The 25,697-nt window shown below is 43.2% G+C and overlaps 1 protein-coding gene across 3 annotated transcripts in view; it reads right to left on the reverse strand.

Annotated features, from left to right (window-relative positions):
* The window catches only part of ADAMTSL1 (ADAMTS like 1), a 472,971-nt gene that overhangs the window by 205,971 nt on the left and 241,303 nt on the right, over positions 1–25,697 (reverse strand). For all 3 annotated transcript variants that reach the window (XM_081238316.1, XM_081238315.1, XM_081238317.1), the window contains one exon: positions 21,987–22,116. In XM_081238316.1, the coding sequence (XP_081094442.1) occupies positions 21,987–22,116 (130 nt within the window). The remainder of the gene's footprint in view (positions 1–21,986; positions 22,117–25,697) is intronic.

A 25,697-nucleotide genomic window follows, 5' to 3' on the forward strand; every position in this document is an offset into this window, starting at 1 on the left:
TTCTTACTGGTTGCTCAGTAAATATTTGTTAAATGTGTGGATGATGATTGTAAGGATAGAGTTTAATGAATAGAGTGAGAATTCTTCCCAGAGTGAGTCAGTCAAAGTACCATAGTTACAGAGACTGAGGGAAAGGACATTTGTGACCTGCCCACATTAACTGAGCATTTACACATACCCTGCTAATAAGCCCTGTGGCAGATACAGAAGTGGGGAATGTGCTCGCTACCTTCAACATGCTTTCAGCAAAGATGGGGAGAACTGACAAACACCCAGGAGACACAGCAAACAATGTTAGATAAGAGGAATGAGCTAATTGCTAAACTATTTGGCTGAAGCATGGACACTGCAGAATTTCAGAAGGCAGGCAGTGTGGTGCTCATACCACTTGCATTTACATGACTGATTGCAAATCACAAAGTCTGTCCATCAACATTATCTCACTTGATCCACCTAACTCAGAAGTAAAGCAAAGCCAGCATCACTACCTCCATCTTACAGATCAGCAAGCTGGGGCTCAGAGAAACCAGTGATTTCCCCAAAGTTGGGAAGGGAAGTCAGGTACCTCCTTCTACCCTGCTAAGTCACTAAGGGTGGAGGATGGAATCATGAAGGGTCCGAGAGGAAGAATAGACAAGTTTAGAAAAATCGTTACACTCCACAGCAGATGGATCTGCTACAAGCTCTGTGCTTTAGAAAGCTGCTTAAAGGGGCCTAGGTAAAATAAAAGATCAAAGGAAATGTTAGACAAATAGACAGTACAAATATATTTGAGGGCCAAAAATCAACCAAAAGCATATAGGATAAACAGCATCGAGAGAATCGGGGCTCTCTATAAAAGAGGAGCTTGCGTGGCTCAGGACACAGGAGATAGAGCCACGCTTCTCTTGGAAGTCAGCCTGCTTGGTACAAGGTTTTGCCTCTATAAAAATGCTTATAATCAAGATTACCAAACACCTGAGGTGGCAAAGCACTTATATCTACTGAAGAACAGTCTGGTGGAAGTGACAACTTCAGCCATGCCAGCTGGTCTCACCTTCTAAATAGTTTCTTTAAAAAAAAAAAAAAATCAAGGTTGCCAACATTGCAAATAACTCCTTGGTGGTTTTTTTGCTTTTTTAAAAAAGAGATTAATGAATAGCTCTTGAAAAAAGGAGCGCTTGCAGCAAGATATACATTTACTCTCTCATTACAAGCATGCCATTTGCTTTAAGCCTACTTCCTTCATAGAGCATGTCAAACAGCAGAAGGGCCTGGAAACTAGGCCCAGTGGTACAGAGCATCTCCAGCCTTCTCTCCCACACCCTCCAACACTTCTCTATGGCATCTGGTTGTCCAAGAAACACCACGTGTCTGCTTACCTACAGGCAGTTTGATTCAATTAAAACTTCTAAGTTCTCCCTCCTATTCTCTGATCGCCCTGTCTTCTGGGTGATAGTACATTAAAATGAGATAGAATTTCTGCTGGCTATTATGATTCAGACAGGATTCCTGAGACACAGGTTAGGAGGGTAGATGATCTGCCAAATCACTTGTGCCCTTTAGAGTTCAGTTGGCTTGCTTAGAATTCTAGGTGGAAATTTCCTATTAAAAATAGTCACAGGCTGGGAAAAACTGGCAGGACAGGTCTTCAGATAGTTAGATACTTTCAGGAGCTGATTTTATGAGCCCAATTCTTGTTATCTCCGCATATCTAGAAAAGCACTAAAATCCTTCATGGTGATGACTGCTCCTCGAGACTAGCAGAAAACTTCTGCAAAAAAAATATGTGCTTGATTGTATGTACTCCCCCTTCACAAAAATCACATATATACTGACCTTCCCCCCTACTTCTTTGGAGCAGTTTCTCAGAGCTATCTGAAATGCTGTCTCCCAGGCTATAGTCCTCATTTTGCCCCAAATAAAACTTGACTCCCCCCGCCCCCCCCCCAAAAAAAAACCATCACAGGGTTGTCCTGCTTGTGGTCAAGATCACAGAAGGAACTGCTTCAATCACAAACACAAGTGTCACCTGGCATTTTTCTTTTTCTCCCTCTAACACCCTCTTGTGGTTATTATTCCAGTTTTCTTTTTGATCTTAATCGATGAGCATCCTCACACTGAAGGTCTAGCACTAAACGAACTCCCTTCCTCTTCCAGAATTAAATCCCCCAAACAGAGATGAGCTTCTCCAGGCTTAACCGTTTGCTGGCTTCCCAACACACCATTTTTTTTTCACATCTGTGAATGTGCTTCCAACCTTTCCTTCCTGGAATGCTCTCCATATTCCCAGCTCCAGGTCTGACTCAAGTCCTTCCTCGGGGAGGGTCTCCCTCGCCATCCTAGCTCCTATCAACTGCATCCTCTTTACAATCCTAATAGATTTACTGTCATTTGGCCCTTGTTTAGATTCTATAACACTGACCATGTAGCTGTTCCAAGCCAAGGCTAGAGTATCTTAATTGACATAATTCTCTTTGCCTAAATGTTTTTCTCTAGTTATCATCCCAAGTAGAATATAAGGCTTTTAAGATTTAGGATCAAGTATTTTGGAGTTCAGAGCATTGTTTGGCATCCATCAAATCAGGCCATAAAGATTGCTATCTCTTTGTTGATTTGCAGGGGGCATTTCTCACTTAAACCCTACAAGCCTAAGAGTTTCTTCCTGTTATGGGTTGATAATGTCCTCCCCAAAAGATATGCTGAAGTCCGAACTCCCAGCACCTCAGAATATGACCATATTTGGAAATAGGGTCTTTTTAGAGATAATCAAGTTAAAATGAGGTCATTAGGGTGGGTCCTAATCCATTATGACTGGTGTCTTTAGAAAAAGGAGACAGACAGGGAAAGTGATCACGGGAAGATGGAGGGTTAGAGAGAGGCATCTACAAGCCAACGAACACCAAAGATTGTTGAAAAACCAGCTGAAACTAGGAAGAGGCAAGGAAGGATCCTTCCCCTACAGATTTCAGAGACAGCATGGCCCTGCTCAGATGATTTAAGACTTTTAGCCTCCAGAACTGTGAGAGAATAAATATCTGCTGTTCTAAGACACCCAGTTTATGGTACTTCATTATGGTAGCCCTAGCAAACCAATACACTCCCTCAAGTTAGTTCTCTTGAGAAGTTTTTAATCCATTTATTTATGTTGTAAATGGAAACCTTTCTGGACATTTATATTCATGGGCTTTCTCTCCAAGTGAAATGCCTGGGAAGTTCAGTCCTTTATGTCAGGATCCACAGATCTGCTTCTATTGATATAATCTCCTGCAAGATTCTGCCTCCTCTTTCCTTTCATCATAATGGCTTTCACAGTCTTGTAGACTAAATTTTTTCTTCCACCCATGTATTTGGCCATTCATATACATATGTGTGCCTATAGCCATGCATTCATTGGATAAAAACCAAGTGTTATGCTGAATGATGGGGATGCAGAGATTTTAAAAAAAAATTCTTGACCTTAAGGGCTTTAGGAGACAACTACAAGATACTGTAATAAGTGCTATTCATTTATTTATTCATTCAACTAGTGTTCATTGAGCCCGTTATGTGGCCAGGCTCTACATGAAGGGACAGAATGGTAAAGGAGAGAAAGACAGACCCTATTCCCATGGGGCTCACAATTTAGTCTATGAGACAGGTAAGCATGAGGTGTAGGGAAGCACAAAAATACAGACTGGGAGTCAAAAGGGAAGTGATAGTCATGGAAGGCTTCCTGGAGTCAGTGATGCCTGGGCTGAGTCTTGAAGGGTGAATAAGAGGTGGCCAGCAAAGGCAGAAGTAAAGAGAAAGTATTCCAGGCAGAGTGAGTTGTTAAGTTGCATTTGGGGAATTCCAGTTTATCTATTTCCATGCTCAGGGCTGGAAAGAATATTGAGTAGAAAGCCTAGTAAATACTTGGAAAATTCTGGTTCTCACTCCCCTCTGTTTTCCTCGATGTCATTATGGTGGGTAAGGGAGCCTGGAAAACAGAGGTGCTGTGGGCAGCCAAACCCCCAATGACCAAGATGACTTAAGCTTACTACAGTTCAAACCCACAGCCCCGAGGACAGTGCTGGGTAGCACACGTCCCATCAGCTGACAGCTGGATGCCCAGCACGATCCCTTTCTGTCCATCCCAAGGGGTACCGGGCTTTGGTGAGAATCCCAACAGGCCCATGGCACAGGGTGACATGGGGCTTTAAGCAGGCCCTCCGCCATGTTTAATCAGACCAGAAATTCATTTCAATCCTGGTTTAGCAGAGGAAAACAAAAGATAGAGCCATTTCCCCTGGAGAGATGTCTCTGTCTCAGTCTCCAGGGTTTGATACGTGAGGAGTCAGGAGAGGAAGCAGCTAACTATGGATGCTGGGTGTGATGAATTGCATCAGTGCTGGGACACACACACACACCCACGCACACACACACTGCTATAGGCAGCACCTGCTCTTTGCCAACCAAGAATGTTTCTATTCACACAGATGTTGTACCCACAGGACGCAGAGAGCAGCAGCCCATGTACTCTCTAGCCCTGAGGGGTGTCTTCTTGAGGAGAAAGAGGAAGGCCGTGCACAATGTTTTCATATTTGACCACATGAAAATGACCTAAAGTTATTTTTCAAGTGAGGTTCAAAGATCTCTTCAAGTAGAATGTACGTTTTACTCTTTGATGTTTTGTTATCTCAGGATTATTATCAGACTGAAGTCTGACTAAATTTAAACCCTCATATTAGGATTTATTTTAGCTTATTAAATCCCTCATTTGTTCTCAATTATCCATGATGCTCATTTATTGCTAGCACTTTTATCGCTGGAACGCTATGTTTAAGCACGCTTGCATCTGAATGGTGCTGATGAATTGCCCTGAATCCCTGAGCGGTGTTCATCAAGCAGGAGACGTGTGTAGGATGTCAGAGGGTCAGACTGACCCAGAACTTTGGATTCCAACAAATCAGGGATGGAATCTACTTCCACCTGTGCTTTCTAACTTTGGGCAAGTTGCCCACTTTGAATGTCAATTTCTTTATATGTAAAATGGGACAGCAACTGTGATAATAGCTTCCAGTAGTTACTGGATGCTTGTTATGTACAAGGTACTGTATAAGAACTTCACATGTACTTACTCATTAATCCTCATGGCAACCTAAGATAGATGGACTATGATTATGTCCTTTTATATATAGGTTAATGAAGTAATGTGACCAAGGTCACACAGCTAGTCAGTAGAGATCCAGGATTCAATCCTAAGTGGTCTCGAGAGTTTTGACTCTGTTCTTACTTTCTACCTTGCAAAGGTGCTGGGAGCAAAATACCACATGGTAGCTGTCATCATTATTACTGTTGTCACTGTTGTTATAATGTTATTTCTCTTGCACAAGAGAGGCCAATAGGAAGAATGGGTCTTCAGGATTCTTTCTTTTTTGGCCTATTTGTGGTTCCTTGAAATGACTGCTATTACTATACCTGAATCACAGCAACTATTTTGGTATTCACTTGTGCTTGCTTTATCCCACACTCACAATAAGTAACAGCTTGGTTTCATGCAGCTCAACGTTCCCCAGGCCACAGAAAACTTTCTAGCTGCCCTCTGATCCTCAGAACACATTGTATATTTTTCTAGTTAAAAAAATGGAAACAGTGGGGGCAACCTGGTAACTAAATTCTGAGTAAGAACAGTGGAATCCATATGACTTCCAAAAAATTGTGGAGAGGATTTCTATCCCATGCCACGTGGAGGTCAACTGAGTTCCTAATTCTGGACCATCATTCATTCATAAATTACTAGAAAAACCCTCATGTTCTATGAATTTTCTCTCTTTTCCTTTCATGTCCCACTTGACTCCATACCCTCTACTCTTCACTCTCAAAGAGTGAGGAATACTTTTCTCATGGATCGATATGCTATCTTTAGAGAGGATCAAAGATTTCTATCTGAGGTAACTGGTATCTTCTTAGCTGTACATAAACTACTCAATTCATTTCTATAGTGTGCATAAGGTAGAGAGAAAGAATAAAAAGTTCTTTCATAGTTTGGTGAGTAAATCCTTTCTTATCCTAGTAAAGAGTACGTTATGGCCACCTTCGACCATCTGGGTCCGCTACACTGTCACCTGATTCCACCTCTTAGTGCAGTTTTAGCACTGGAAAACTCTTATACAGGGCCTATAACCAAGCCCTCTAACAAGTGCCTTACATACATTCACTCATTAATGTGCTCAGAACCCCATTGAGGTAGGTATTATTTCATCCTTACCTTACGGACAAGGAACCAAGGACAGACAGGGGTTGAGTGACTCACTCAAGTACACATAACTGCTAAGTAGCAGAATCAGGATTTGAACTTAGGAAGTCTGGCTCTAGATCCTGCGTTCTGACTCCCTATACGAGTATCTGGAGTCCACCTGTTTACGATAAACACTGAGCTCGAAGTTGGGAAGCATTACTTTTCAGGCTTTTAGTTTGAGCTCTGCTAGCCATGGCTACTTGGGCAAGTCACCTTCGACCTGTCTTCCTTCGCAGATAAGATGAAGGAATATTACATTCTGGGATTCTACAACCCCAGTCACTGAGGGAGACTCATTTGTCAAATTGTTAGATTCTAGACAAGTCTGTCAGCCAAACTCCTCACCACTTTCTGGCGTTTTAGAGTGTAAAGAATGAAGCCCTGCCATCTTTTGGTACTGAAACTACTGATACAGCCGACTGGGAAGTGATGAGAATTTGATGGCCACCAAGCTCTTCATGTGACCATGATGCCTCAGTCCCTGGAAGCGAAAGAATCCAGCTTCCAGTAACTGGTTGGCAAAACTGTCTACAACAAACAAGGATTCCCAATGATTCTTGAGGACGATGCACTCACAGTAAAGTCTCTTGGTCCATCAGCATTATCTGCCATGGACCTGGGCACAGGAATTTGGACTGGAAACCCACCCTGTGCTTCACTGTTTAAACTGGCTTTTCAGGAAGAGAGAGTTCTTTATGAACAAATGGGTGCATTTGATGTTCAGAAAACCCATCCATTTCAGACACTGGTCTGTCCAGAGAGGAGGATTTGGGGCTCCCAAATGCAATAAATAGCAAACAATGAAACAATTATGGGACTGGCATAAATGTTGGTATAGGCTGACATTTAGAGTTTGCCTATGCTCAGAGAGACAATGGACAGGGAATTTTACACATCGGAGGATGAAAAGATGCAGCAAGATGTCATGACCAAGCATGTAAGATTTCAACGCACTACCTTTCTGTGTGTCAAGAGAAAGGAATACAATCCATGGGCCCACTTTCTAGACCTAAATATGCAGCTGCAGCAAGACCGTGTGTGGTGAAAAGTAGTCCACATCATGCCAACCCTGTTCTGCCCAGCAACCCTCCTGGAGAAGTTAAGCATGCAGGGGTGAGCTGGAAAACAGCACTTTTTTTTTCTAGATCAAGGGGAGGTCAATCCAGCGCACAGGTGGTTTCACTTCACTCCACCATGGGTCAGTTATATCGTCAACCTCCATTAAATGAAAGATGAAGTGTGTGACAGTGCCTATTTTCACAGAAGGTGTTTCTAGGTGTGCCTGGGATGGGCCTTCAGAAGGCCCGTGGAAGAGACTAGCAGGTAACGTAGGAGAAAAATGGAAGCTTTCCTGGCCCCCAAACTCTTATCTTACCGTCTGCCCCCGGTTGCAAACAAACAGCCTACCATGAGTGCCAAAAAGGAAAAGCCACAAAATCGAGCTTGACAGTGGGGAGAGTCTTGTGAGGAAGATCTGGCTCCGTTATCAGCTTCTCTCCCACACCATAATTCTGGCATCACTTTCCTCACAAAAAGAGCATTGATAAATGGTATCTGTCTAGTTGTGGTGGATTTTACATCAATAAATACCTTGCTTATAACAGTTTCCTTCTGTGATTTTCCATAGCTTGATGGAGCTAAAATTGTACAAGCTCTGGGCATTGCAGTCTTTGATTTTTGCCAGCTTGCTCATCTGCAGAAGGAGTTGAGGCAGTTGAAGTGTGGTCCTTGGGTGGGAGTGGAGGTGGGGGTGGGATGGGCCATAGACCACCCACAGAGGTTTTGTTAATGCCGTGAAATTTCCCAGTAAATGCGTCAGTGATGCATAAGCTTCATTTTCTATTATTGAGAACTTTAACTCAATTTCTCAAAGAGCATCCCGGATGTATTCAGCAATCTACAGAGTCCTCCCACATACACTTGAGTTGAAAAAAGGAGGAACCCGTGTCTGGCATGTGGGGTTTTGCCAAGGCCAGGGCATACATATCCTTTCTGTTTACTCCTTAAACCTCAAAACAGCTTGTGTGTCAGTTCCCAAACTGAGATTTCCCTGTGATGTTGCTGTTTCTGTGTGCTAAGCCAATCTTGCAATGACATCTGCACAATAAGCAAGTATCTGGAGGACTGATTAGATAGTGGAGCCCTGAAAACCAACCCCCTGGAGTATCTCACAGGGCAAGAGATGAAGAGGTGGCTTAAAAGATGAAATAAAGAGAGAGTAACAATTCAGTGTCTTGTATTTACATAACTCCAAGTTACACAGAACTCGGAGAACTTTGCAAAACTGTGTAATCTGAGAGCTCTTGACCCTGAGTTTGCAGCTGAAGGAGATGGAGGAGATATTAGTGATCCTTCTGTTTTTCAGAGTTTTCTACCATTGCCTGAAGATGCAACACAAATACATTGCCCTACGTTCTCGGTCCCTGTTTTGCATCTCTTGAGCCATCAGAACTCTCTGAGGGCAGCACGGTACCTTGGAGAGGACAGGGAAGTTACAGATAAATGATCGAGTTTCAAGTTCTTGTGTCACTCACAGGGACAGAGATCCAACAAAGCTGGTAGTAAATAACCTGACCTATTTTAAACAGTTGGTAGAGTGGTTATTGCATTACATCATTATGGGACATAAATATGTCAGCTTCCTGTTAATTAATTGAGAGCAACCAGAAATGCTCTTGTAATACAGGGGAATCAAGCACTTTTAGGCTCATCTGGAAGACTGACAGGTGACAGAAAGCAGGACACAAAGCTGTCCCAAGGGCTTCTGAAAAACCTGGATTGGGACTTTAGGGGCACTATCTAAGTAGTATATCAATAATATGTTTGATTAGAATTTTAGGAAAAAATACTTTGACATCTATAAGAACAAGAGACTCACTGAGCTCAGTGATCACCTTCTCTGGGTCACCCTCCCTGATTTGGATTAGGTGACTCATCTCAGTGTTCCCAGAAGACAGTCATCCACATCTCTGCTATGGCCATTGTGATTGTGCATTGTCATGATCTATTTGTGTACTGACCTCCCAATTAGCTGTTAGTGCCTGGCCCCAAGGTCTATGTCCCAGACTTGTTTGTTTCTTCAGGGCCTGCAACACAGCAAGAATTTAATAAATGTGTGCTGAATTGAGCTGGATTTTCCCTTAACCAGCAGAAAATGCTCCCTCTCCCTGGGGGCTAGAGCTTATTGAATGAGATATAGTCAAGGGCCAGGTATTCTTGGCTTAGACTGGACAGCCCCTTCCCTTTGTAACAGAGTTTCTCTCTCCTTCCTTAAGGAAAAATGTTGAGAGCCCCAGTTCCTTAAAGCACATACAAATCCACCCACATCCTCCAACCCAGGCACAACTTCTTACAGAGATATATATTTACGAAAACACACACAAATGACACAGCCAATACCTATTACTATTCACTGAGTGCTTCATGTGTGCTAGGTGCTATATCAAGCACTCAACATACATATCCGCACAACAATTATCCAAGAGTTAAAGACAGAGGATCTGAAGCTCTGAAAAGTTAAACCATCTACTCAAGGCCAGTGAGCGAGTAAAATCCCAGATCTGTACGATTCCCAAGCCCGTGCTCTTAAGGCTAGAATGAAGGCATGGGGATCAGTCACTCATACCTTAGTGTGAATTAGCTTAGGTAGTTCTGTTTTCCTAACTGTTAAGTTGAGCGGAACTGAATGAATTGGTGGCCGGGGTACGGGCAGGGAGAAAAAGCTGAAAGAATTGGGGTCCTGGCACAAGTGGTAGAGAAAGGTCATCTGGGAATTTGGATAGTAAGAGGGCAAGGTGATTAGGATTAAGTCTCTGGGGCAGAGAAGGAAGAGGTACTAGGAAAGAGGTTCTCAGAGAAGAGAGTGGCACGGAAAAGGAGGTAGGGAGCCAGGGTCGCATGGGGGACCCTGCGGAAAGAGAAGTGTGTGTGTGTGTGTGTGTGTGTGTGTAAGAGAGTAATGGTGTTGGTAATTTACAACACACACAGGCCATCAGCTAAGCATAAACTAAGCCAGTGGTTGTTAGCAGTGGCAGAGCAAAGATGCAAAGCTCCAAGGTAGCCACCAATGTCTTCCAGATTCATAAGCCCAGGCTGCATCTCTCTGGAGGACTTAGTATTTCTTTATAAAAATGTTTTCTTAGGAACTGAGTGCTTTACCTAATGACTCAGTGCTGGATTTTAAGAAATCCACTTTAGGTTTATTTGATTTTTCTTTTAGCATGGTTCATTTATTTCCTCTATATTTGGTTTTGCCCTGAGATGTGTATGTTCAAGAGAATTTTTCACTATCCCTTAAGAATTAGCTTTTACCAAGAGTCTAGTTCTACCTTTGGCAATTGAGGTATGAGATGAAAGCTAACTGCTGAAGATAAAGAAAGAAGAGCCTGTAAATTTACCTTTGTTATCTTCACTAGGCTATAAACGACTATGGGGTTAGGAGGACTGGTTCTTTTCACTGTGGTAATTCCCATACGTAGAGCATAGTGCCTAGAATAGGATAGGGGATGGGTGGATAAAGGGATGGGTGGAAGGAGGGAGGAAGGGATGGAGGGATTAGATGGAGAGAGGGATGGAGAAATGGAGGGAGATGATGAGGGAGGAATGGAAGATGTGCAAACATCATGAACAGAGGCAAAGAGTGAAGCATAAGCTCTTTAGTAACAACTTTGGAATTAAACATACTTTGTTCCAAATATGAACCTGCCGCTGGCTAGTTATACGATCCCTCTAAAGACCCAGTTTCCTCAGCTGTAAAGTTAGGACAGGAATAGTAAATCCTCATAAAGCTGTGGGGAAGATTAAACAAAATAATGTATGGGAAGAGATGAACACAGTGCCCGGCATACTGTAAACCCCCAATAAATGGAAGCTATTAGGGAAACCCTACCTTGCTCAGAGATGGCCCATGAAGATGTGTGAGGATGTAGGGGCAAGAGGCCCTTAACTTGTCTGTATCCTGGGCTGGATTTTACTTCATCTTTTCTTTCCTTCTCTCTCCCACAAGTATTTGAGGAGACAACTGGGTAGGAATCACACTATTTATGTAAGCTTTCTGATTTCTCCCTGACCTCTCACAGGCTTTTCCAACCATCAGGACACAGCTGCTCATTTCCAGGACTCATGTCTCACTTGCCCACGGGCCTTATTTCCTTCAATCATGTCACACAGGATATTAACTTTTTAGGAATATTTGGACTCTGACCCCTCTGCTCCCACTTCATTAGTTCATTCCTGTTTTTACAAAACACACCTTATTGGATTAGGTGTTAAAATAAAATCGAATATCCCAACAACTGCTACCTTCTGCAGGCGTGATGGAACCCACGAGCACCAGCTGCTCTGCTTTCTGTTCTAGAACTGCCCAAGAGATGGGGCAAAGGCTGTACAGAAAGCTGCCGTGAAGCTCAGTTCTATCCACGCCCTCCCCATTACTCGGCTCCCACACTAGCTGGTTAAGAAAATGAAGGAATAAACTGCAATGACTGTGAAATAAACATGAAGGTCTTTTTATATCATATGTTGTCCTGAATAGGGAACTAACAGGGATGGCAAACGCTTATATTTTTGAGCATCTGCTCTATGAGGTAGGAACTGGCTGAGTGTTTTTTGAATGTGACCATCCTCACAACCCCTCCTCCCCCTGGTTCAGACAATTATATCTGTTTTACAGTTGAGGACAACTGAGTCTTAGAGAGGTTAAAGGAGCCAATCCAATGCCACAAAGCAAGTAAAGGAGCCAAGATCTATCTGACCTCACGACCCACAATTTCTCCCTAATTCCGGGCCTTCTCCCGATTCCCAGTGGGGCATATTTAGCTCTGGCAATGCCAAGTCTCCTTTGGTTCTTATCCTGAAGTCACCCCAAGTATTGCCAAGATTCCTCTTAGGAAAAATATGGTGTCTGATTAAAAAAAAATCATGCTAAGATGATAATGAACTACCAGAGGCACACCATCAAAGCAAACCATGGCTTTGGTGTTTATCACCATTGCTAATAGTGGAAAAAGTGTCAAGTTCTATGCAACCTGGGGGGAGGGTCCTTTGTGGCTCTTTGAAAGACATGAATAGCGACCTCTGGCCAGCCGGAAAGGCGGCTGTGTCTATCCACTTGGGAACCAGAGTCGACAGCAGTATGTGACAGAGAATGTACCACCTTTCACGGTTCTAATGTAGAGCCAATCGCCTGTGTTTGTGTCTGTCTAGGTCCCTTGGATAGTCACTCCACCAGTAAAACTAGAAGCCCCGCTCAATACGCTATAATGGCCTATATGGGAAAAGAATCTAAAAAAAGTGTGGATATGTGTATATGTGTAACTGATTCACTCTGCTGTACACCTGAAACTAACACAACATGGTAAATCAACTATGCTCCAATAAATATTTTTAAAACAGAATACTTTCAAACTTCAAAAAAAAAAAAATACCCTAGGAGCCCCATGAAAAAGCAGTGAGCATCTGGTGGGTCTGGAAGCTGTGTTAATCCAGTGACAATCACTCTAGGCCTTTTTGTGTCACTAACACAAACACCAAACAAAATTCCTTGCATTCCTGGTAGAGATAATTAGGCACAAAGATGAAGGAAAAAAAAGAAATGGCAAAGACAAGAATAAAGGAAGAACACTGATTCACCACAGGAAAAAGTCCAGTAGTTAGCTGGACTCTGCTTTGTAACAGATCTTTCTGTAAGTGTGGCAGATAACCCAAGAACTTCCTGACCTTGGACTGGCGCCATGAAGGGAATAATATTTCCAGAACGATGAACTGTTTCTGAACAGTATTCCCCCCCCAGGTTACTGAGCTCAAATCAGAGCATTCTCTTTTGCACTCCCTCATTTTTATGTTGCCTAAACATCTCTTTGTCTCTATCTCTTTCTCCAGTCCTTTCCCTACTTCTTTGTTTTCCAAGTTTAAGAAACACAGCAGCAGAGCAGATTTCTAACTCTGAGGTCATAGAAAATCTCTTCATCTCAAATTGCGTGAGGCCTTCTTTCAAAATTTCCAAAGAAGGTATCGGGTACACTTAGGCAGCAATAATTCTCATTTCAAAGCTTTGGCTGAATCATTGCTTGCCTTTAAATCGTTACTTCAGTACGTTAGAAACACTGGATTATAGGGAAAGGCAAAAAAAAAAAAAATAGTAGACAAGATTTACTTTGGGAGTCTCCACTCTACTTCTGCTGATAGATTTGTAAGCTAGAAGGTTTGTGAACTGTAAAACTCCAATGTTTCATCACCATACCCATAGCAGAAAGCTATCTGGTGGTGATATTTCCATCCCCATGGTGCTTATGAGCAATGGGACTGATGACTGGTACAGATATGTCAGCTCTTAAAGCAGTGAAGAATGCAGGAGGTTGTTTAGTTTAATAACTATACTTAGGAGGGTAGTACCCAAGATTAAAAAAATGTAATGGCTTCTCCAGGACCATTCCCCAAACTCTGACTTTACTTGTTTCAGGGAACAAGGTGGACTTGTTCACCCCTGTATCCCCAGCACAATGCCCGGCACAAAGTAGTCGTTCAATAAATATTTGTTCAATGGAGGTTGAATGAAGACAAGTTGTAGTTATAAGGCATTACAGTAAAGAGCACTGTAAAATTCTAAATCCAGGGATGAAGAACATTTTGTATCCTTTTACATATGGACAAACAACATGAAGGGATTCTAAAAATGTTCATCATTTCAGTGTTTCACCATCCTTGCTGACTGAATGCTCTCACCTACACTTTTCTTGTGGAAATATAAGTCTTGTCCCCTGTAGACTTCTCACGGCTTCTTAATTTATAGTCAAAGCCAGTTCCTGTTTTGTGACTTATAGAGGTGCTTTGTCTTGGGGACTTAAATTTGACTCAAGGTATTTTCCTAATATAATTCACCTTTTCTTTCTTTCTTGAAAAGCTTCAGTTCTGTGGATAATTATCATAACCTTCAAGGAACCACAAAATGTCAGAACGGGAAGGGCCTCAGGGATCATCGAGCTGCACCTCTCATTCCTTCCTTTGTGATACCCTTCCTTGGAGCTCTATCCTCCTGCCAGGTGGATGGGCTGAGTCCACATCATACTGGGTTGAATGCGGAGGCATACAAAATGCTAACATACCTAGGACGAGAGGTCTTTATTAACTTCACTGAAAATAGAATGGTGTAGAATACACAGAGCACACTACTTATTTGAGACACTGCATGAGAAAAAGAGCAGATGCCTATAAGACAATAAAAGCTAGCCACTGTTACTACTTTAGCTCTGTTGGATGAGCAGCCAGAGTCATCTTTCTCCAAGCAAATCTGACTGTTCCACTCCCCTGTTTAACTCCCCCTTAATGGCTCTCCGTTGCCTATAGGACGTAAAGTCCAAACAACTTAACTTAGCGTACTGGGCTATCCTGGAGCTGGCCCCTGCCCCCCCTCTAACACTAGCTTCCATTTCTTGTCCTTTCCTTTGTGTCCATGTTTTTCTTTCTGCCTGTAACTTCTCTTCTCTCCCTTCTTCACCTGGGTCACTCCTGCTTATGTGTTATGATTCAGCACAGGCATCACCTCCACCAGGAAGCCTTCCCCTCAGCCTCACACTCCCCCAGAACCTTGTGCTTGCCTCACTCACAGAAGTTACTGTTTTGAAATCTTCCTCCTACAACTGGTAACTCCGTTAGAACAGGTTTTGTCTTCTAGTCATTTCTGAGGACCAAATACAAGCAGACTGCTGTGCATAAAGATGCCCAGTGCATTTTTATGTTTTACTGAATTGAGATGTAAAACACTTTCTGCCATATTTTTTGTTGTGCAGAAGGTTAATTTCAGTCAGTGGTTTGTATAATGACTTTGCCAGGGTCCAGGCAGAATTATGCGGTCTAAAAGGCTGTCCAACCACATCGATGTTAAGAAACAAGGAAAGCTTCCCTCATCAAGTGACATGATGAGAAGGTAGATCCAATCCCTTGATTTTTACCCCAGATTCATGCGACAGCTAAATCTATGCCTGTAACTTCTAATACCAGCAAAGCTCATTTCACAGAGGTCTGTGGTTGATATAACAGGTGATGTGTAACCATGGAGAGGGCTCTCATTAGGAGAAATGAAGATGTAAGCCCCAAGGCAAGCATACATGTGATGTTTACCCTTGTTGATGTCAAAATGCTGCTGGGGACAATTCTGATCACTAGGCCAGCACATTCCTGGGTAGAGAAATAGCAGAGGCTGCCACTGAGCCAATCAGGCCCAGCTGTTAAGGAACAGGTCTTGGCAGGTTCTTCTGTCCATCAGTGGAAGAAAAGAGAGACACAGTATAATTATGCATCTGGATTTACCAAAGAGGATGACAATAGTAGTAGTATTAGATTTCTAAGGACGTCTGAACATGGCCTCCAAATCTGGACTCAATTTCTGTGGACGTCAGTGAGCTTTGGTGTGCTTTTGCTTTGAGCACTTAAAAGTTAGCATGGACAGAGCCAAAAGGCAGCATATGGAAACTTTGGGAACCCAGCAAAAGATAAACCAATATTTAGAGAGCATGTTGAAACAGTAACCCTTAAGACAAGTTGTCAAAGGGGTCGGTTCCTGTAAAGCTTTGAAAGCTCCATCAAGTAAATTAAAACATGGTTGTGTAAAAGGGCAACACCTTCTGCTGTGGCCATTTTAGGCTAATATAAAAGAAAATTAGGAATTGGAAATCATTTGCTGCTAGTCCGCATGGATTTTGTTAGTGTACAATAAAATAGGCATTCTGCAGTTTGCTTTTAAAGCGGAGGCTCTGTGATCTTTAAGACGTTTTTCCTTAACTTTCGCATTTCAGTTGGGATCCTCGAACTTCTTTTATAGTTCTTGCTGGTCCTAGGAACCACCCTAGGTTGGAGAAAAGGGAATGGGATTGGGGTGGGGGACAGAAACCAAGTACTATTCCTGGAATTATGGGCTTCTTTCCCCCCCTTCACTGTTTATCTATTCTGCACCACTCAGCTGTTCTCTGTTGCAGAGAAATAAAAGTTTAGTTTAAAAAGTATGTTAGAACAAAGCTGCAGAAATTGCCTGGAATTTCCTTCATTTTCAGCCATCTGGCTTTCATTGCGTAGTTCTTTCCCCTCCTCCACGTACGTTTACCAAATCTTTTCAACACACGCTGGCCGAGCTATCAAATGTTTATAATTAATAACAGTCAGACTCCTTTTTTTTTTTCTTTTAAGGGAGCACTTTCTGGCTTTCCTTGGCTGCTCATGTCATAGCTATTATAAACCAGGGAGATGGTCAGTAAAGCTTAATTATTAAGACGTAGTTGAATAAAAGAGAAAATTGAATCAAATTTAAGTCCTGAATACAAACTAAAAATATTTCTCACCAAAAATGAAAGGGGAAGGAGAAGAGAATTAATTTTTCTAAGTGTCGACTATGATCCTATTTTAGAGATGAAGAATCTGAGGATCCGAAAAGGTGTATGAACTCTTGAAGGTCACCTAGCTAAATGTGACAGAGCAGGATTTGAACACAGGTCTTAACCTACCTGCGGGTTTTTATTTTGGTGGACTCAGGGATGGGGAAGATGTTTAGCGCATGTTATGAAGGGAAAAATCAAGTTGCCAAACAATATGCATAATCTGATCTCATTTACAAAGGGAAGAAAATCTTATACATTTGTATATGTTCATGTATGTATACAAATGTATGGAAAAAGGTCTGGAAAAGTACCGAACCATTAACAGTGATTTTCTGTGAGGAGAAGAAGGGTGTGGAGCTGTAGAGCGTGGTGGTGAAAGGGGAGAATGTGCCTTTCTTTCTTCACGACTTCTGCTGTGCTTGTGTGTCAAAGAATGAGAATATTCATGTATCACTTGTAGAACTCTAATGCTTAGTTTTTAAATGAGGAACAGGAGGCTGACCACTTTCCTAACGACTGACCTTAGCTCCTTTTTGAATATTTCTTCCCTTACTTGGATCTAACCCACCAGTGAAGGTGGGGAGGGTTGGGGGGCTTCTAGACACAGATTACTCAGAGGGTGGTAAAGGCACCTAAAATAATTTTTCTTCCGTGTACTGATACCTTCTTTGCTCTCAACTTGGATGCAAAATTCTCACAATTGTCAGCTCATAAGCAAAAATGGTCCTAATTTCTTCTGGCCAATGGTAGGCCAGGTTGTTAAGGGATTAATACCTGGCCTCGCTGTACTACCTTCCAATGCTCCCGACAATCAAACCCCTCCCTGGGTGTCCACTCTCCCCTCTGATAAAAGCTTGTCTTCATATTCTTTTTTTTTTTTTTTTTTTTGCGATACGCGGCCCTCTCACTGTTGCGGCCTCTCCCGTTGCGGAGCACAGGCTCCAGACGCGCAGGCTCAGCGGCCATGGCTCACAGGCCTAGTTGCTCCGTGGCATGTGGGATCTTCCCAGACCGGGGCACGAACTGTGTACCCTGCATTGGCAGGCGGACTCTCAACCACTGCGCCACCAGGGAAGCCCTTGTCTTCATATTCTTACTCCGAGGATACTTTGCCATACATGGCTGCTAACATAAAGGGTTATTTATCTTAAGGCTATTTATGTTTTAAATTGATATGTAAAGCCTTAAACATAAAGAAGAGACTCTAATAATAACATTTTCAGCACCATCTGTTGGGTGGGAGAGACAGGATAAGAATGATGGAGGGGAGAGAGCACACTTATTAGGGTCTAAGCATTGCCATGGAAAAAATTTGACCCTAGTCCTTATACTCATTTATTCAATAAGCACTTAATAAGCACCTACTTCGTGTCAGACAGTACGCTAGGTGCTAGGTGGATAGAGAGGAGGATTAAGACATAAAGCTGACAGCAAGGACTTTAAAATCTAGTCCTCTTCCATACAGATGGCCAACAGGCACATGAAAAGATGGTCAATATCACTCATTATAAAATGCAAACCAAAACTACAGTGAGGTACCACCTCACACTGGTCAGAGTGGCCACCATTATAAAGTCTACAAATAATAAATATTGGAGAGGGTGTGGAGAAAAGGGAACCCTCCTACACTGTTGGTGGGAATGTAAATTGGTGCAGCCAGTATGGAGAACAGTCTGGCGGTTCCTTAAAAAACTAAACATAGAGTTACCATATGATCCAGCAATCCCACTCCTGGGCATGTATCTGGAGGAAACTCTAATTCGAAAAGATAGATACACCCCAATGTTCATAGCAGGACTATTTATGATAGCCAAGACATGGAAACAACCTAAATGTCCACTGACAGATGAATGGATAAAGAAGATGTGGTACCTATATACAATGGAATGTTACTTGCCATATAAAAGAATGAAATGATGCTATTTGCAGCAACATGGGTGGACCTAGAGACTATCATACTAAATGAAGCAAGTCAGCCAAAAACAAATATCATATGATATCACCTGTGTGTGGAATCTAAAAAGCGATACAAACAAACTTATTTACAGAACAGAAATAGACTCACAGACATAGAAGACAAACTTATGGATACCAGAGGAGGAATGGGGGGTCGGGGATAAATTGGGAGTTTGGGATTAATATATACACACTACTATATAGAAAATAGAGATACACACTACTATATATAAAATAGATAAACAACAAGGACCTACTGTATAGCACAGGGAACTATACTCAAATCTTGTGATAACCTATAATGGAAAAGACTCTGGAAAAGAATATGTATATGTGTGTGTGTGTGTGTGTGTGTATAATATATATACATAAAACTGAATCATTTTGCTATACACTTGAAACTAACATAACATTGTAAATTGACTATACTTCAATAAAAAATTAAATCTACATTAAAAAAATCTAGTCCTCTCCAATAGACAACTACTTTTTTTTTTTACGTGTCCTAAAAAATGCAAGCAGTCCATGTGCACACACAAATTGGTACAATCAAAATACCTCCTGTTTGAGAACACGGCCTTCCTGCTGTGAACAGCCAGGCATGAGAATATATCTGCCTGAACCTGGTGAAAGTTGGACATGTGCTTCTGATACCAGCTCTGTCAGTCACACAGAGGAAATCAGAAGGTGAGTTTCATCTCAGAAAGATTGCCCAGATAGGACGTTCCCTCTCGCGTCTTTGGTATTCTCTGTGTGATCTGATATCACACACAAGAAGAAAAGCAGCTTCCTTTGGTGTTCAGTAAGACAAATAACTTCCTGGAAAAGCTACTTCTCTTAACCAGTGCCACCTCTTAGAGACATAAGCCCAGTGACCAAGACTCAGAACATCACTTCCGTATATCCCACAGAAAATGCTATGGTTTTTTTTTTTTTTTTTTTTTTTTGGAACACATGGATATCAGCACAAGCCAAGAAACTAAAAGATAGTATACAGAAACCGGCAGCCCATCAGGGAGTACAGGGGGCACTGTAAATGTGCAGGGAACACTGATCCACGAACAATAAGAATTGTGAATTAAAGATTTAAATTAGTCCCAAATGAATAGAAGGTGCTTGGGAAAACGACGCACTGCCATGCCCCTACTAATACATTTTCTCTTTCATACACATCTGACATCAACATTCCAAAGGAGGGATTTTCCCCGATGTCAGACTGGAATATTCCACAGGAGATGCACCTCTATACACTTCTCATTTTTAAGATGAAACTCTGTTTTGGCTCTTGGATGGGAGGTAAAGAGAGTGAGTCATATCAGGCCACTTTGGCCCCCTTTGTTGTTTCAATCAGCATCATTCTACAAACACTCAGCTATGTATAGTTGGCCCAAGAAAACCATGCCTGCGCCCAGTAAGATATCCAGCCTGTCAGTCTGACGGTTCGTTGGTGGACATTAAAGCACTGAGTTGACCTGGAGCAAATGCAATAACGTTAAGTCCAAAAGAGTCCTTGTCCTGGAGACAAGGTTGTAAAAGGTTGTAAATTAAGCTTATCTAATTTAACCGTAATCAGTACTTGGAGGGTGGGAAGTCATGTCTTGTGTCCTATTCCCTCTGCTGCCCTAGGAAGGGAGGGGTTTAGGGGTTTTAAGTCCCAGAAGATGTGCAGTTTGTCCCAGCTACTGACTCCTCGGCCATGCCCCAGCTCATCACAGCATTTGGATGTCATTACACCACTGGAATGTGGTTAGAAAGACCCTCATGCTTGTTTTTAAAGTGACGGTAAATAAGCAGAACAGAAATGGTATCAATCATCAGCACAAAGCAGCAGTAACAGCAGTCTAATGCTCCTGCCTACAGAGCCATGAAGAGTTATGGGATTACTGGAGCAGGACGTGGTGACCTCAGATTATCTCGTGCAGCTAATTTATTTTGCAGATATGGAAACAGAAGGGGCAGACATCTTGCCCAGTGCCACACAGCTGGTGGGTGGCCGAGCTAGGATGAGAGGCCGGGCTTCCTGACCTGCTAGCCAAGGCCCTTGCAGGCTGTCCCTGCTGTATGCCTTCTGCTTCTTCCTATTAAGGAGACTGAAGTCAAATGGAGGGGTTTGGATCCCTTGCCAATGCAGCAAGGTCTTAGACTCACTGATAAACAGTGAGGTCAGGACAGAGATGTGCACAGGGATAGAAAAAGAGGTTTCTCAGGATTCTATGCACTGGATCTAGGTTTTTCTTAGCCCAGCTCTTGACTCTGTTTTACTGGCTATTACTCCCATGGGTGGGGTAGTGCTCCAAGCAGTGGCTGACTGATTTTCTGGTTGCCTTGGAGAATATGGCACTAGTGGCCCTCGTCACTTCTGCATTTGAAGAGGGAAGCCAGGCCCGCCCTTCAGATCAATATACAGAATAACTCTGGTGATGAGCAGGAGAGTGTCACTGTGGGATGGCGCCCTGAGATGATCCCAGGAGGCCTGCAGTCTGTATCCTCTAAGTCCCCGAGAAAGGCATCTAGTTGGCTGAGAAGTAAGGCAAGCAGCATTAGCTTGGCCAGAAAACTATCGTTAATTCCTGTAGGCAACACATTGCTTCTTACATGATACCTTGCAGAAACAGAAGAAATATCCTTCAGAAATAGCAACCCCCTCTGTATGTAGGACATGATCCGGGAACATTCTTCAGCCCATCAGCAGACTTGAAAGTCTGGCTTTGGTTCCTTAAATGTCTCCCCTTTGAAACCAGAATCATAGATGAGATGGTTTAGCTTCTACAGAGACTTGCTCCAAACACGTATATGAAGGAAAGTCTCTCAAAACCCCATAACGTTGCGTAGGCTGAAGCAGTGATTGGATTGATGAACTAAGACTCAAGGTTAGATAATAATGAGACCCAGGCAGGGCTGAACAACGAAATGCTCTAATTGATTTTATGCATGTGGAATGACAGACGCACACCCCCGATCATGCTATAATGAATCCGCATGCTGTGTGCATACAGATTTCATGGTGGGTCAATTATACCACCCAGATCCTTCAGTTCCTGCAATCCACAAGCCAATCTGTTACCAGGGTGGGAGGGCTCGGGGCACAGGCTGAAAGGTGGCAGAGACCATAAAGCCTGTGGTCAGTTCACATTCCCTCCAGGAGAAAGCAGCAGTGGGGCCTGTGCACATACCAGCCACACCACGGGGCTTTGCCTCAGCGCACAGAACATGAGCTTCTGGACCCTGAGCATGACCGCTGGGCTGGAATTCCAAAGCCCTGGTTTCAATTAAATTCAAGTGGATTTGACTAAAAGTTTGAACTGATGCTAATTGGTTTTCAAACCACTGGGTAACAATAAGCGTTCTGGTCTTGCCCATGGACAGATGTACCCTGTTCTGAACATGCCCCTGGGCAGCAGAGCGGCCAGTGTGCCCCTTACCTTGCTGGGCAGGGATCCAAACTGCAGGATTTCAGGAGCTGGGGCGGCCGCTGGCTGGTCACGCACAGGTTCTCATCCGCGGGCTCCCGTGTCTGTTTGTTCAGGCAGATCACCACCGCCTCCTGGACACCTGTGTACAGATCACACTGTCAAGGCCAGAGTGGGCATGTGGGAGGTGAGCAAGTGTAGACAGGGCAGCTGGTGGGAGGTCTCTGCGACTGGGAGGACTCGCTGCGTGTCAGGCAGTTGAAAGTCCGGGGCTGCCCATCTCATCAGGCATCAATCCGTCTGGAGAAAGCACTCAGGAGTCTGTGCCCCTTAAGAAGGGCAACTGCGCCAAAGTGGGGAGGCTGCTCCCAGCACTGCTGAAACGCTTAAAAAGATGCCACCCGGCTATGCAGCCGCCAGTGCTGAAACAGGATAATTTAAAGCAGAAGGAGAGCAGGATGACCAAAGTAATGACCCCAAGACCTTCACCCATTGTATTCTAATCAACAGGAGATGAGGGTATTTGGAAGGCAGGCCCAGAGCTGCGTTTGAATGTCCAGCATTCTGTAAATTGCTGTGCTTCTGGGGCCTTGCATCTAGGGCTTTGCTGGTTTCCTTCTGATTCGGGTTCATTTCTTTAGTGACCTAGAGCAGCTTGGCAAGTTGGAACAAAGAAAGAGAACAAGATGCCTAATGACGAGTGACACCCATGGAAGACAATGTTCCCACTGCCACCCACATGACCCTAACTACAGACCTAGTAAAACAGGAGTTTGAGGAGTGAATGGCATACAGTTACTTGGCGGCTCTTCCAAGGTGGGGTGTAGGATCTCTCATGGAGACTTTCATGGGACAGGGACACATGGTTACATGTGTCCAGATATAATGGACATCCTTGTCTTGTTCCTGATCTTAGAGGAAAAGCTTTCAGTTTTTCACCGTTTTGTAGGATGTTAGCTGTGGGCTTGTCATATACGGCCTTTATTACGTTGAGGTACGTTCCCTCTATACTCACTTTGTTGAGAGTTTTTGTCATGAATGGATCCTTAATTTGGTCAAATGAATTGAATATCATTAAATTAAATTAAATTTAATGTAATATCCAGACATTTCATCCTGCTTCCCAGTCATAAAAGCAGTAGCAAAAATCCTCTGAACATTATTAGCCAAGTATTGAGGCTAGGATCCTGACATGCCCCATTCAATGCTCTCAACAACTCCATGAGGCAAGCACCGCTTTTATCCCCATTTTACAGATAAGGAAACTGAGGCTTAGAAGGGTGAAAAAACTTGCTAAGGTCATACAGTTGATAAATGGTGAAACTGTAGTGGCTGTGCCTTAGCACTGGAGCTTTAATGACTGACAACGTTCACATTCAAAAATACTAAGAGGATGTTATATCTGCTGGAGATCTTCAGGAATAAACTAGACGTTTGTCTGGAATCATCTCAGCAGAATTCAGTTTAAAGAAGAAGAGAGACAGGACATTCCTGATAATTTGCTTTCAGTCTTTCATAGCTATATATATAAAGATATGTACATCTAAAGGTACCTATGTGTTGTTAAATATTTGTATGCAGTTATAGCAGAGTATGTGACAATCCATATAATAGTTTTATATATAAATACACGTACATTTTCTTTTTAAAATTTTCTGCATTGCTTCATCAGATAGTACCTAATATAGTACGACAGACCTATCACTTCTCAGCCCTGTCACTTCCCTCCTCCTATCTACCCTGTGTTTCCCCAAGAAGTTATCACCCCAATCAACAGGCTAGTGTTTTCCGAGGTGATGTTACACTGACTTAGAGAGGTCACTCAGCAAGCCACCATTTAAAAAGTGACTTTTTTTTTTTTTGCGGTACACGGGCCTCTCACTGTTGTGGCCTCTCCCGTTGCGGAGCACAGGCTCCGGACGTGCAGGCTCAGCGGCCATGGCTCACGGGCCTAGCCGCTCCGCTGCATGTGGGATCTTCCCAGACCGGGGCACGAACCCGTGTCCCCTGAATCGGCAGGCGGACTCTCAACCACTGTGCCACCAGGGAAGCCCTAAAAAGTGACATTTTAAAGCCTGAATCAGAATCGCCTTTTTTCCTAGTAAGTCTGACAAATCAAACACTAAAAAAAAAAAAAAAAAAAAATCAGTCACAATATTTTCCCTGTCAGCTTTCTTTTTTCTAAGCCTTTTACGAGCTTCAAAAATTTAATTTAAATATATCACGGCCAGTTCAGGGTGGAGCATTTGAGATTTATGCTAGACATTCAAGATATTCCATCATATTCTGGAATGCTAAGTCCAGGGTGTCCTCCTGGTTTCAGCTGGAGTGATCCACTTGAAATTCATGGTATGATGATATAGGAAAACACTTCACAAGAAACTGTTGATATCTTCATTGATACTTCCCCCTGGAACAGTCTGGCATTATTAAGGTCATGATGACAAGGCGCTAGATGAGGTGAACTGTTCCATACAGAATCCAGAGCTGTGATTCTGTTTGAAATTAAGGTTTCAATTCATTTGCCTGCCTGGTAGTATTCCAGAGATTCTAAATGTTACTCTAAAATAAAATACATTTTGGCTTTAGTCAGCTATTGAAAAGCTTATGAATTCGAGTTGGCAATCCCTGAGGCAGGAAGTGACCACAGGGCTTTTGTCACCTGCCTTACTTGAAAAGGCTTGCTTGGGGCAGGGCATGTATTGGGGGTTTATGAGTAATGTGACCTGTTTCCACTTTGTGAAATCCTTGTTTAGAGAACTGAGGTCCTTTCAGGACTGCATGGAATGGGATTGCAAGGGTTAAAGTTTCTAAAATGACATCAGTAATCTTCTGAGACACATAGAACACATTTACATGACCCCAGCCAATAATCCTAGCTCAGGATAAAAGTCACCTTCGGGTTGGTTAAATGCTGAGATTAAGAAGCATTCTAGAGTTACTACCTTCTAATCTAACGTCTTCTAGAAGGATGCCCTCGGCCTCCGCAACACTGCATTCAGGGTCTGTTGTCATAGCATTCCTAGATGGGGGGCGTGCGGGAGGTTAAGGGCACAGCTCCGTTGTAATGAGGGAGGATCTGGGACCAGCCCTGTGGTCAACACACAAGAAATTTTTGTGGCATTAATGAATGAGATGCCTAAAGGGCAGGGCATTCCAAAGCAAAGCGTGCAATTTGGGCCAAGGGGCGGTGGGAAGGAATGGGGGCCTGGAGGAAGCAACGTGGTGTGAGGGAACAGCCCTGGCATGGGGGTGTGGGAAGCTGGAGAGGGAAGATGTGTGAAGACTTCACCTGTCAGTTCACAGTATACTTGGCTCAGGGCAGTCGGGCCCGGGATGTGAGAAGTTAGCTCATCAAGTCTGTGCTACTTCCCAAATGGGCTAATTTTTGCCCTGAGAAGGACATTTTAAACCAACACAGAACACACGTGTATGTACGGTCCTTTCTGATTCTAAGTTTTCCTTTCTTGACAGAAGCAAAAGGAGAGGACTCATAAGGAAAAGGGAGCAAGATGCACAGAATTTCACCTTTTATACTTGCTGAAATCAATTTCAAGTTTTCCTTCGGTTAGATTTTTTTTCCCCCCTGCGGTATGTGGGCCTCTCACTGTTGGGGCCTCTCCCATTGCGGAGCACAGGCTCTGGACGCACAGGCTCAGTGGCCATGGCTCACGGGCCCAGCCGCTCCGCGGCATGTGGGATCTTCCCGGACCGGGGCACGAA

Source organism: Mesoplodon bidens, assembly GCF_964165515.1.
Source record: "Mesoplodon bidens genome assembly, chromosome: 6".
Lineage (NCBI taxonomy): Eukaryota > Metazoa > Chordata > Mammalia > Artiodactyla > Ziphiidae > Mesoplodon > Mesoplodon bidens.